The sequence below is a fragment of the Salmo trutta genome, chromosome 14, assembly GCF_901001165.1.
Source record: "Salmo trutta chromosome 14, fSalTru1.1, whole genome shotgun sequence".
In the NCBI taxonomy this organism is placed as follows: domain Eukaryota; kingdom Metazoa; phylum Chordata; class Actinopteri; order Salmoniformes; family Salmonidae; genus Salmo; species Salmo trutta.
The window spans coordinates 70,228,236-70,241,528 of NC_042970.1; the positions used below are offsets into that span (position 1 = coordinate 70,228,236).

The 13,293-nt window shown below is 45.1% G+C and overlaps 1 protein-coding gene across 5 annotated transcripts in view; it reads right to left on the reverse strand.

Annotated features, from left to right (window-relative positions):
• LOC115147223 (SH3 and PX domain-containing protein 2A-like) overlaps positions 1–13,293 on the reverse strand; it is a 130,150-nt gene that overhangs the window by 49,123 nt on the left and 67,734 nt on the right. For 2 of the 5 annotated variants that reach the window (XM_029689331.1, XM_029689330.1), the window contains exons 6-8: positions 12,265–12,293; positions 4,310–4,354; positions 1–105 (exon numbers count right to left, since the gene is read on the reverse strand). The exon at positions 1–105 is cut by the window's left edge and continues 24 nt beyond it. In XM_029689331.1, the coding sequence (XP_029545191.1) occupies positions 1–105; positions 4,310–4,354; positions 12,265–12,293 (179 nt within the window). The remainder of the gene's footprint in view (positions 106–4,309; positions 4,355–12,264; positions 12,294–13,293) is intronic. The other 3 variants (XM_029689334.1, XM_029689332.1, XM_029689333.1) reach the window with 2 other exon arrangements.

A 13,293-nucleotide genomic window follows, 5' to 3' on the forward strand; every position in this document is an offset into this window, starting at 1 on the left:
CCACCGTCTCCCCAGCCTGCAGGCTGATCTCAGAGTTCTCCTGCCTCTCGTAGTTGGCCACCACCACGTACTGCTCCAGCACCATAGGGTCCGAGCTGTCAATGCCTGCACGGGAGGACGGGAAGAAACACGCCGTCAGCCAGCTCCCAGTCCCCACCATGGCACCCCTACCCCGTGGTGGGCGCAAGCGCCCGCCGCCACCGCGCACCCGGTAACGGTATGCCGCCATAGGCCGAATCCGCGCTGTTGCTCCTCCCCAGCCAATCAGAACGCTCGCTCAGGATATTATCGCTGCATTTTATTCCCAAACGTCTGGCCATATAGCGGAACCTTCCCCCGGCCCACACCAACGGACCAGGAAGCATTTGAAAGAAGTCAAAACGAAAAAAGGAGGGATGAAATAAAGAGAGAGAAAAATGTGTTCTCCGTTACGGGGCCTCCATAATCGAAACAAATGTCCGAAAGAAAGAGAGATGAAGGGAAGAGAGGATAAAAGAAAGAGAAAAGGACGAGAGGACAGGGAGAGCTGCTGAACAGTTGGAGTTTCTCGACAGACTCGAGTCGGGACTGGAAGAATAGAAAATGTTTTCCTCTGGAAAATCAGTAGTGTGGCTTGCTCTCTCTTTCTCCCCTCCTCTCTCCCCTCCTCTCGCTCTCTGTTTGGGAGCCTGCCGTTGGACAAGGAGTAGGGGGCTGTACCACGCCAATCAAGGCAGTCAGGCCTACAGGGCCTTAAATAGAAACATATGAGTGGGACAGAGAGAGAGAGAGACAGAGAGAGAGAGAGAGAGAGAGAGAGAGAGAGAGAGAGAGAGAGAGAGAGAGAGAGAAAAGAAAACAAGAGTGCGGCATAACCCAAGTTGAAACGGTTTCTTCTTGTGTTTCACATAAACATTTGCCCAGCATCTGTCCCTCTCTCCTTTTTTCCCTCTCTCTTCTTTTCATTGTAGCTCCCAATGATAAACTCTTGAGTGCCAGCAATGACTTCATTCACAAAGTTCACGTGGTGTGTGTTTGATTTAAGTCACAAGCACTGTTTGTTGACGTTTTTCTACGCAGTGATACGATTGTACCAACGCGTTGGGATTTTTCTTCAAATTGTTACTAATTTCCTGCTCTCTAAAAGGCTCCACTTCATTTCTCGTTGTCCTTATTCATAAATACAATGTCTTATCTAACCTGAGTCTGAAGATTTGAAATATACATTCCATGTATTCCTAAATTGATATCACAGCACTCCGGTAAAGTTAATTACCCTCCACCACTAACTCTTTGTCTAAGATTCAATAGACAAGGGCGCGATCCGTTGCCCAGTAAATAGCACCATGTCAACATGCGCGTCCCTTTACGACAGGTCTGTTGTTTACGTCTCTTTTCCAGGAGCATTTCCAAACATCACGAGGAAAAACCCCAAACACCGACAGCCATCTTTGTTTTTCTAGGCACCTAGCTTGGTCCAAGGACCTCCACTTTCTGCGCGAACGAATGTGGAAAGCAAACATTGGACACGGACACACACACACACACACACACGGACATGCATTCTGCAAGTTGCTGTGGAAATTGATTTGTGAGCAGACATAAAGTTAGCAAAGTAGGAGAAACAGTCAAAACAGAAGGACATGCAGGAGGCAGATAATACTACTGTGTGTGTGTGTGTGTGTGTGTGTGTGTGTGTGTGTGTGTGTGCGTGTTACTGTTGTGTGAAAGGGTCTGGGTAACAGTCATACTATTGCATCTTTATCTCTATTCTATTCTATTTTATTCTTTTCTATTCTACTCTAGACAAATATGAGTGCATAACAAGTCCTATAAGTGGGAAAATGAAGACAGTGGCCCGTCAGCATAATTCTACACCCACCCAATAGCTGTGTCCATATGAATATGATTATACTATATGATTGTTGCCAGCTATTGTATCATTCTAGCTAATGGAATTGGACCTTGAATATAAACCATGTCGGTGGTGAGGATCCTCTGCACTGACAGCATTGCCTGTGTATTTGCTATAGCCTGGTCCCAGATCTGTTCGTGCTGTCTCGTCAAATCCTTTTGGCATTGCCATGCCATACCATAGACCGAGTTGGCTATACAGCACAAACATATCTGGGAGCAAGCCTTTGACAATGCTGTATGACAGCACATCTAATTTCAAACCAACACCTTGGCTAAAGACTAATACGGCCCTTGGTCAAAAGTAGTGCACTAAATAAGGACCAGGGTGCAATTTGGGACTCAAACCTATCTGTGCTATAAGCCTATTAAGATGTTCGGGATTGAATAATTCAATGGGATTTAAAGACAGGTTATTTCCCAATCCTTTGACACACGATGTCTGTCAGACGTTTATCATTGAGAACATGGTGAAATTCAATTTCTACGGTCAAATAAACAACAGCTAACAAACCTAAGTGTTATAAAATGAGCGTTGCAACATCCTAACGCTACGATGTCGCAAGGAAGAGAGAAGGGATTAAGAAACGCTGAGTTTTAACGGTCAAGCTCAAGACGCTTCGTTGGAATAGAACACAGTTAAGTATCTCCACATGGGCCTATCTAAACAAAAAGGCTAGCCAACAACACAAGCTAACGCTATCAGTCTTCACTCCTCATCGAAGATTCCCCTGTCTGTGACTGCTTAATATGGTCAAATAAAGACAAACATTGAGTCTCAAATCTTTCTGATGGGCCTTATATTTCCTATTTCCTATCTCCTATTTCCTATTCCCTTAGCCATCCCTCTACTCATGTTGTTTGAGAACGGAAACTATTTTCCTTTCTCTTAACCCTTATGACAGCATAATATTATTCTGATTCCCTACACAGTGAGTTCACTAATACTATATAGCCAAACCCTATGTGGGTTCGGGTCAAAGGTAGTGCACTATATAGGGCATAGGGTGTAATTTGAGATATGGCCAAAGCACATACAGGCAAATGAACATATGTAAGGTTCTACAGGGTGCAAATGGGGTCAAACTTAGTTATAAAATAACACCGGATCAACCCTCCACATGCTGCATGCTGTCTCTATGGATACGGTCGACTGTTGTGTGTACAACCGGGAAACATCATGAATCATAACAGTTGCTTATATTTTAGTGTCAATCTCATAATAGCTTGGGCCATGGCCGGATAATTGTTTCTTTAAAACTCACATTGACACTTTGAAATTGCTAATACAAGGAAACAAAGTTGTTTTTTTCTCTAAATGTTGCACCAATTGCGCCTAAGTTGACTGGGATAACATTTGGGAAATGCTCTCCAGATGCTGGGGGATTCAGGCCCTTTCTATTCCTGTTAAAAGCTTGATGTGATGTGTTTATTTCTGGAGAAAAACACATTCATCGCTGAGTTGTTTATTTGCAGAACTGCAGACGTGTTCTCTCTCTCTCTCTCTCTCTCTCTCTCTGTCTCTCTCTCTCTCTCTCTCGCTCTCTCTCTCAGTCTTTCTCTCTCTCTCAATCTCTCCTCGCTCTCCCTGTCTCTCCTCTCTCTCCTCTTTCTCTCTTTCTCTCTTTCTCTCTCCTCTCTCTTGCTCTCTCTCTCTCTCTGTTTCTACTCTATTGCTCTCTCGCTCTCTCTCCGTTTGTCTCTCTCTCTCCCTCTCTCTCCCTCTCTCTCTCCCTCTCTCTCTCCCTCTCTCTCTCCCTCTGTCTCTCATTGTCGTTAATTTACCAACATGATACCAACATGTTGAACTCCAGCATAAAGAACCAGACTCCTGGTTTAAACTGTACTGTATAACACACTGTGGCCAGGCAGCTACAGTCTGGCAAGGTGTTTGGCAAGGTGTTTAAAGTGCATTGAATGTTTGACAGCCATCCAGTCAGGCAGGTCCATAGGGATGCAGAGATTAAAGTCAGTAAAGTAAGACAGAATGTGAACAGTTGATCTTGAGCAGATGGGTAAGGAAATAAACAGAAACCAGTGACAGTCAGTACATGCACGCGAAGCAAAAGAAGTGAAACCCCCCCCAAAACATTTTTGGGGGACAAACATGGAAAAGCCGATGGGCATGTGGTTATAGAAAGCATAGCCACCACAACACACACACCAGCGTTGCGACATACACACAGGCACAAGCGTATGCACCCCACCCACGCACCACAGGAGGCTGCTGAAGAGAGGACAGCTCTTAATAATGTCTGGGAACGGAGCAAATGGAAGGGCATCGAACACACGGAAACCATGTGTTTGATGTATTTGATACCATTCCACTGATTCCGCTCCAGTCATTACCACGAGCCCCATTCTCCCCAATTAAGGTACCACCAACCTCCTGTGGCACGCACACAAGTAGGACTACCTGAGGCCTCTTTCCTTGGACTGTCGGTAAAGCCGTACATCCATACTGTAGGCCCGAAGAAGAGAAGAAGAAAGGGAGGAAGAGAGAAAAGGCGATGTTATTCAGTCCACGATGCTCAGAACACAAACATCTCATCAACATCATATTGTTCCTGTTATTCCCTCCTGATCACAAACAGCAGGACCTGAACAGTCTCTACAGTGCAAACCAAATATAATATCTTTGCCATTGTAGAGAGCACTGATTTACATCAAAACACAGTGTTTTGCAGAAAGTACTTCAATCCATCTTCATGTGGTTGTGATACACTGCATATGGCCATCACAGAAGACTGTTATTGCAGAAATGTCTGCTGTCTTTCTTCAGCAGCACATACTGTAGCAATTGAGAGTGTAACAGTAGAATTGAAATAGCCTCAAATGATCCTGGGCTGACACATATTTTCGTGGCACACCCCTCCCTTCATCCCGCTCTCTCCCTCAATCCCGTCCTGGATTGTCAGAGGGGGGGGGGGGGGGCGTTGGCCCCCTTCAAAGGCTCTCCCCTCCCAGGCTCCCCGCTACAAACACAGCTCAGACATCACCATCTCGTCAGGAAATGAAATGTCAGACGTCAGCAGGGTGCGTGTGTCAGTGTGTGTGTGTCCATTATACCAGAATCTGTGAAAACTGGGTTTTAGAAAAAAGATAGAGGAGGGGGACAAGGTAGGGGTGTCTGTTGTCATCAATGAGGTTTACATTTTCAAATTTCCTGTCCAAACTATCCTTCTCTTCTCGGAAGCGCTGTCTGAAATCATCCTTCACCTGGGCATGCAGACAAAACTAGGGCTGTCTGGGCCGGCCATAAACACCAACCATAACCAATATGAAGGGTTGCGAAACAACAACATAATGGAACCAGCAGCCCGCAGAGAACAAGGAAAATGACCCATCCGAATGCATAGTAGAATATCATTATCTTATATATTTTTTTAATCATTAAACATTGTGGGACATTCTCCTTGAAATAATTTCAGGAGGGAATCCACCCAAGCCAGAACACCACAGGAGGTCCCTCTACCCCACCCTGTGACCCTCGACCCCTACCACACCTCCACCCCATTCCCTCACACTCCCCCGCTGTGAGGGAAAATCCACATCCCTTTCAGTTTTCAAATGATATAATAAAGGTCAGAGCCTCTCTCTCTCTGCTTCTCTCTCTCTTTCTCTCCAGAGTCGCACGGAGCTGAGGAGATTGATGCTGGTCCCCCCAGGGAGGCTTGTAGAGTGGCCCGGGTCAGCCGGGTCAACCCCAGTTAACATACACCCCCCAAACTAAACCCAGCTAGCGAAAGATGAGACATTTCTTTCAGCACAGCACTCAACATATGATTGATATTAACTGGAGAGTGGAGAGCCGCTGCTGCGTACACACACACACACACACACACACACACACACACACACACACACACACACAATTCTTAATTCCTTTCAGGGTTCTCTGATGACGGCCCACAAACCCGAGCAGACTCCAGTCACTGTGTTTTCTTTTTCCTTCCTGCTGGTATGGCGTGGGTCATTTTCCTCCTTCCACCAACCCCACAACGTCCACATTACCCAGCAATTAAGGGACTTTTGCCAGTGACAAATAGCTTTTCTAAGGTCACTAATTTCCAGGTTTTGTTTGGAACGGCTTATTAGCCATCTGTCCCGTAATCGATTTAGTAGATTATGTTTGGAAAAGCTAGTTGCTGTCTGGCTCTCTCTCTCTCTCTCTCTCTCTCTCTCTCTCTCCACTCCCTCCTTCTCTGTCTCTCTCTCCCCCATCCTTCTCTCTCTCTCTCTCTCTCTCTCTCTCTCTCTCTCTATTTCATCCATCCCCCTGTAATCGCTCATCCCCCGGCCTACAATCACTCTGTACTATAAGCTTTCAAGCAGAGAAGAGAAAATGTGAAATATGTTTTGACTGAAAGACATTGAGACAGCTTGTCTGGTCGAAGTTCAGTTGTATTTGTATTTATTATGGATCCCCCATTAGCTGCTGCAAGGGCAGCAGCTACTCTTCCTGGGCTCCAGCAAAGTTAAGACAGTCATAGACCATTTTAAAAACATTACAATACATTTCACAACAGATGTCACAACACATTAAGTGTTGGAATCTATCTGTTGGATTTTGTTGCCAAAATAACAAGTCCCATTTCCAAGATGTCTTCATAACATAAAAGCATGTGAGTCAAACCAAAGAGAGACTCTAGCATGCCGTGCCTAGTGACGGCACCTCACAGAGCTTGCTGTCAGCATACATCAGGATGTGTCCAGAAAGAAGTGACAACCACTTGTCAACCAATGCCAAGACTAGAAAAACAGCTAGAAACAACACATACTGGCTAACCAATATTTGGACGACAGCAGTTAACAGTGAAGACACAGTATCCAACTGTGAGACAACCATTGCCAATGACAAGACTAGGGCTAGAAACAACACATAACTCCGAATCATTATTGAGTCGACACCCAAATGTGAACCAACCACACACATTGATCACAATGACAATCGCAAACCGAGAGTGATGCTAACCATTAGCAATGACAAAACACTGGCGGTGGTGATGACAAAATACTGGCGTGGAACGGCCATTAGCGGTGACAAAATAGTCGTTAACCCACCCAGCTGGGAGTCACAGAATGTGGGTGGACAGAGAGAGGGGTGAGGCCAAATAGCTCAAGCTACATCTGTTTCGCAGTCTGGTCTGTTCCCTATCTCTCTCTCTCTCTCTCTCTCTCTCTCTCTCTCTCTCTCTCTCTCTCGCTCTCTCTCTCTCGCTCTCTCTCTCTTTCTTTCTTTCTCTCCACCCACTTTCTATTGAGACTGGGACTGTGTTTGGATCTCTCTCCATTTTTCACTCTCTCGCCATCCCTCCCCTCTCTCTCTCTCCTCTCTCTCTCTCACGTCACTCAGTCACAGTGGGATCTGGCTGCTAAAACATTTCTCTTTCTCATTTCTCTTTGGGAGAGACCTCGGCCGATTCAAGAGCTAGGCAAACGCAGCTACACTCTCTCCAAGCCAACCATTACAATAGAGAGCAAATATCTCTTAATTTTGGGCATTGTTGGACTGTCTGCTTGTATTGTCACTGCACTGGCTTATGACTGCACTCACTGCAGTGACTTATGACTGCACTCACTGCAGTGGCTTATAACTGCACTCACTGCAGCCAATGTTGGGTGAAAGAGCTATAGGTTTTCTTACTTTAACTTTAAATATTTATTTTGTACTTTTTACCCCCTTTTTCCGTGATATCCAATTGGTAGTTACAGTGTTGTCCCATCGCTGTAACTCCCGTACAGACTCGGGAGAGGCGAAGTTCGAGAGCCACTGTACAACTGGAGACCGAAGTCAGCGTGGAGTCGCTACAGTGCGATGGAACAAGGACATTCCGACCGGCCAAAACCTCCCCTAACCCGGATGACACTGGGCCAATTGTGCGCCACCTCATGGGTCGCGGACCGGGAGACGAACCCTGGGATGAAACCCGGGGTTTTTAGTGATGCCTCAAGCACCGCAATGCAGTGCCTTAGAGCGCTGCGCAACTCGGGAGGCCATAGCTATGGGTTTTCTATAAGCACATTATTCAGCTGTTTCTTGACATACAGACAGAGGATGATAATAGCAAAGGATGAAACGCTGACATTTAAAGAGCTCGCCGTGTGATGAGGTTCAATGCAGAGAATGACAAGGTCCTAGTGAGGCAGGAAGAATGATTACATTTGTTGTTTCTTGGGAGGATGAGCTGTCATAACCATGTGGTGTTGTCTTCTTCCTTGTGTTAAAAAATCACCAACCGTCTTACCATTACTAACAAAACACACACAGGCTCGCACACACCAACCCCACACACATATACACACACGCACACACACACGCACAACCGAACGCCCCCACTCCTCTCCCCAGCCCGGCAGGCCCCACGTAAACCCTATTAGGCATTTCTACATCACGCTGGAATCTTATGCGGGGTGCCACGTAAACACTAGACCAGGGACTGTATTCAGACTGACATTCTCTTTCAACCCCTGGCCTCCACATTCACTCTGGCTGCATCCCAAATGGCACACTATTCTCCATAGTGAACCACTTTTGACCAGTGCCCTATGAGTCCTGCTTAAATGTAGTGCACTATAAAGGGAATAGGATGGCATTTGGGAAGCAGAATCTGTTCACTGCATCTGGCCGTCACATGCAAGGCAGAAACTCTCTAGGACTGACAGGGAGGGAAGGAGGGACCCCCTCCCATCTACTTCTGACCTTTATTTTCCTCACAGCCTTTATTACCTCGGAGGTCTTCATCTGGACTGAGGAGGTTTCGGGTTTTTATATGAGGATTATACTCCCACTATGTAGATTAAGCTGATAAGTGAAGAAAGTAAATGTCAAATTGGTAAAAAAGGGACGAGTATTGTGTAAAAGCTGAATGAAACATCTAAAGTTAATAGAGGAATCAGTATTAACTTGGAAAAGGTCACATAATCAGTTAGTGGTGTAGCCTATATGCTGTAACTAACTCCATGCAATTTTGTGGCATTGCAGACATGGAGCCATGCAGACCATACTGTAAACAGAGTCTATGGGAAGGCGAACACTATGTCATCTCTAGACTTATACTGCAGCTAAAACCCAAATGAAACGCACCACAAACTACAGTAGCGTGCTACTATAACCCTGTCCCTCATGTTAACTACTGGTTCTAACATACAGCTAAGAGAGTCACTCCCTATGCTATGTTGATTCCTGCTGAGGAACGAACGAATGCGGTCTAAAGTTCAGGGAACCTATATGCTGTGTTCTTATGTAGAGGGTTTCGAGTCCACATCCTGGGTCGGGAAGATATGGCGAGACTATCTTTCATATGCAAAGAGATACCATTATTGGTCGATATCCATTGGACATGTAAGCAGCACCAGCCTATTGTCACGCCCTGGCCATAGAGAGGGTTTTGTTTTCTATTTTGGTTAGGCTAGGGTGGGCGTTCTATGTTCATTTTTCTATGTTTTTGTATTTCTTTGTTTTGGGCCGAGTATGGTTTTTAATCAGTGGCAGCTGTCTATCGTTGTCTCTGATTAGGAATCATACTTAGGCAGCCTTTTCCCACCTGTGCTTTGTGGGATCTTGTGTTTGTGTAGCTGCCTGTGAGCAGCCCAGAACGTCACGCTTCGGTTTTGTCTGTATTGTTTTGGTGAGTTTCATATTTATTAAACATGTGGAACTCTAAGCACGCTGCGCCTTGGTCTACTCCTTTAGACGATCGTGACACTTATCATGGGATTCCTGAAGCCCCAGCCTCCCTTCACACATGATGGGCAGGCTAGGACTTTTGCTGCCCACTTGACCTGACCAGAAATAAACATTACCCTGAGACTATAACTGGGCTCCAGAGTTTCCCTTGTCAGGTCATCACACACACACACACACACACACACACACACACACACACACACACACACACACACACACACACACACACACACACACAACACACACACACACACACACACACACACACACACACACACACACACACACACACACACACACACACACACACACACACACACACACACACACACACACACACACACACAATCTCCACACACATTATTCTTAGTTGTATTGTTTTGTATTTCCCATTTGTGTAACTGTTCTTGTCTATCAGTGTATCCGTGTTATTGTCGTGTTGGATGTTTTTGTGTGGATGCCAGGAAGAATAGATGCTGCTTCGGTAAAAAGCTAATGAGGATCCCAATAAACCAATAAGTTAAGTAAAAACTCAGGCTATTATGCAACAACCTGTCAGATGGGGGAACTACTGAACTTACTGTCTGTCCATCCAGACAAAACATAATCTTGACAGACAGATGGACTAAAGTAACCACTTAATCACAAAGGGAGCATTGGATCTGATGCCAACCAGCTAAGATCTCAAACCATTAATCTCACTGTCATTGCAGATACACCAAACCACCTGTTCCTCAGCCCAAAGAAAAGGCCTGAATTCATAAAACATGCTGATCTAGGATCAGGAGTGCTGATCTAGGATCAGGTCCTCGCTGTCCATGTAATCTCATTCAGTATCTAAAAGTATCTAAAAGGCTAAACTGATCCTAGATCAGCACTCAGGAAGAGGATGAGGAAAAGGCACCAATGTCTTACATCTCATTTAAAGCAGTCAGTTTCTAAGGAAATTAAATTAGGGTTCTGGTAAAGAAAAGAAAAAAGGATTTAATCGAATAGATGTGATCTCATTCGGGGCATTGGCGAACCTGAAAATGTAAGGAAGTTCGTTGGGTTCGTGTTCTATGCTCCAAACAACTTGTCGGTTACATTTAGCAAATTATGATTGACTTTGATTAACTGCTATTAGTCATTCTGATTAAACTCAATATTCTTGAAGCATGTTGGAACTGATTTTAAAAACAGATTGAAAAAAAGTAAGACCAAAGTTAGAAGGAAAACTAGTTGAAGGTAAATTATTACAGTATAATATTACTGCAAAGCACCCTGATATCACCATGCAATATAACAAACAATCTGAAAATCATATTGGCTTGTAGATATGGGTAGTCAGCCACTACTAAACTATCAAATAGTTGCCTTTTAGACTTCAGAAAGGACGGAAATGTCATTGATCATTAACCACAAAGCATTTCCTGCTCTTTTCTATTTTAAAATTCATGCAAAAGGCTGACGTGTGCTTCTGCCTTCACTCTCCCAACCTCTGTGTGTGGGAAAGAGAGATATTAAAAGGGATAGTTCACCTAAATTACAAAATCTACTTATTGGTCTTATTGGTCTTACCCTGAAAGCAGTCCATGGACAAGAACAGAGGGCAATCCATGCTTCTGTTTTGTTTAATTAGCCACGTCACCAACCACTTACTTAGCTAGCTAGCATTTTCTAAACCCATAGAAGTCCAATATTATCATGGATTCGGCTGAACTATCCCTTTAAGAAGCACATATTGGTTGAGCTATCCCTTTAAAATGCACATATTGGTTGAGCTATCCCTTTAAGATGCACATATTGGTTGAGCTATCCCCAGATTTGTCCTGCCAACTCTTTGACCATGGGGGTTGGCAAGACAGCACAAACAGATCTGGAACCAGGCTAAACCACCCACTTTCCAATACAGTAGTGATACAGTATGCACAATGGTGTCTCCCTCTAGGATCTGCCCCAGCATCCTTCACACTCTACATTCATTTAATGCATATGTCATACAAAGCTATCTCTGTGCCTTAAACCAAAGCCCACAGCCAAGAAATATTTTAATGGCTTTGACCATGGCTTTGACCATGGCTTTGACCTTGGCTGTGCCCTAAATGGCTCCCTATTCCCTTTATAGTGCACTACGTTTGACCATAGGGCTCTGGACAAACGTAATGCACTATATAGAGAATAAGATTCCGTTTAGGATGCAGTCTGTCTCTCCCCACAACAGAAAATAATGAATCCTGGCAGACAGAACAGGAACATCAACGGCTATCCTTCTTGAGACATCCCCAGGAGTTTCAATACTTTACCGACCCCACCCAGGGTTCAAGGCAAGGCGAAGCTATACAGAGGGTTTGTTCAGTTGGAACACATCCCAAAAACACTGGTCAACAGTCTGTCACTGTTCTGTTCCATTAGCGGACAACTAAACAAAACCCGCGTTGACAGATAGACATGAAAGCGACAGTTAAAGGGAAAGATAGATCACGCTGTGTGACAAGTACCCTTCACCAGGATGACAGAACATTCAGTGCTACAGGTTGAAGAAGAAGGGGGGGTAAGGTTTCCCTCCATCTACTTAAGTAAATCAATTACCCTATAGAGGATAGTCTGCTGACAGAATTACAATGTCTTACAACATGCATACTGTAGAAAACATGAAGACACTTTTAATCAATAGGGCGGTGGAAAGACAGGTGCCTTACCTGATTTGCGCTTGGATGATCCATAGTCCCTAAAAAAGAAGCAACAACAGAGGGACATGATGAGAGTCAAGTGAAGGACGGCAGCACAGAGGACACACACGTACGGTGTCTGTCACTCCTTGACCTCATTAACATACACACACACACACGTACACACACACACAGCTCAGCCCGCAAGCAGAGACGGAGAGAGGCGTGTGTGTGTGAGAGGAGTGAGTGAGTGAGTGAGTGAGTGAGCGAGTATGGGAGTGTGTATGTGAAAGAGAGAGAGAGAGAGAGAGAGAGAGAGAGAGAGAGAGAGGAATGAGTAGGGCCAACTGACAACCTGGTCATGTGACGTTTGAAACGGCACCACCATCCTCCCTCCCTCCCTCCCTCCCTCCCTCCCTCCTCCTCTTCAACCCCCCTTTTATTGTTTCCTCCATCAGAGAGAAAGAGAGGGAGGATCTGTTTAAGTCTTCTTAATGGATTATTATTGGTTTATGTTGCTAGCTAAACTACGGCTAAATTAAGGAAATGCGGACTGCGGAGCGGAACTTGCCCTGCTGAATGGGTGTGTTGTGGTGTGCTGTGCTATGCTATGCTGTGACTGCTGGTGGCGGGAGAGAGAGTGAGAGTGTGTGTGTGTGTGTGTGTGTGTGTGTGTGTGTGTGTGTGTGTGTGTGCGTGTGTGTGTGTGTGCGTGCGTGCGTGCGTGTGTTTACTGCAGAGGGCAGAATGATGCTTGGAACAGCTTGGTGTTTCATCAGGATGACGATGCAGTTAGTGGTATTTTTAATGAGAGGTTAAGGAAATGACTCTCCTGGGCTGTCGCTGTGAGGGAACACACACACACATTACCCGAGACCAGATGACCAATCCAAGGTCTGTAGCCATCTCTCTCTACCTCCCTAGTGGCATAAAGGCATGATAGCCCTTTCAGAGTCAATGCCCTGCCTCAATTAGCCTCTTTGTAGCTCTCCACAGAGGATCATGAATAATGCCCTTATATTGTTCTAATGGCCAGCCAGGTCAGGTCAGAATACTGTC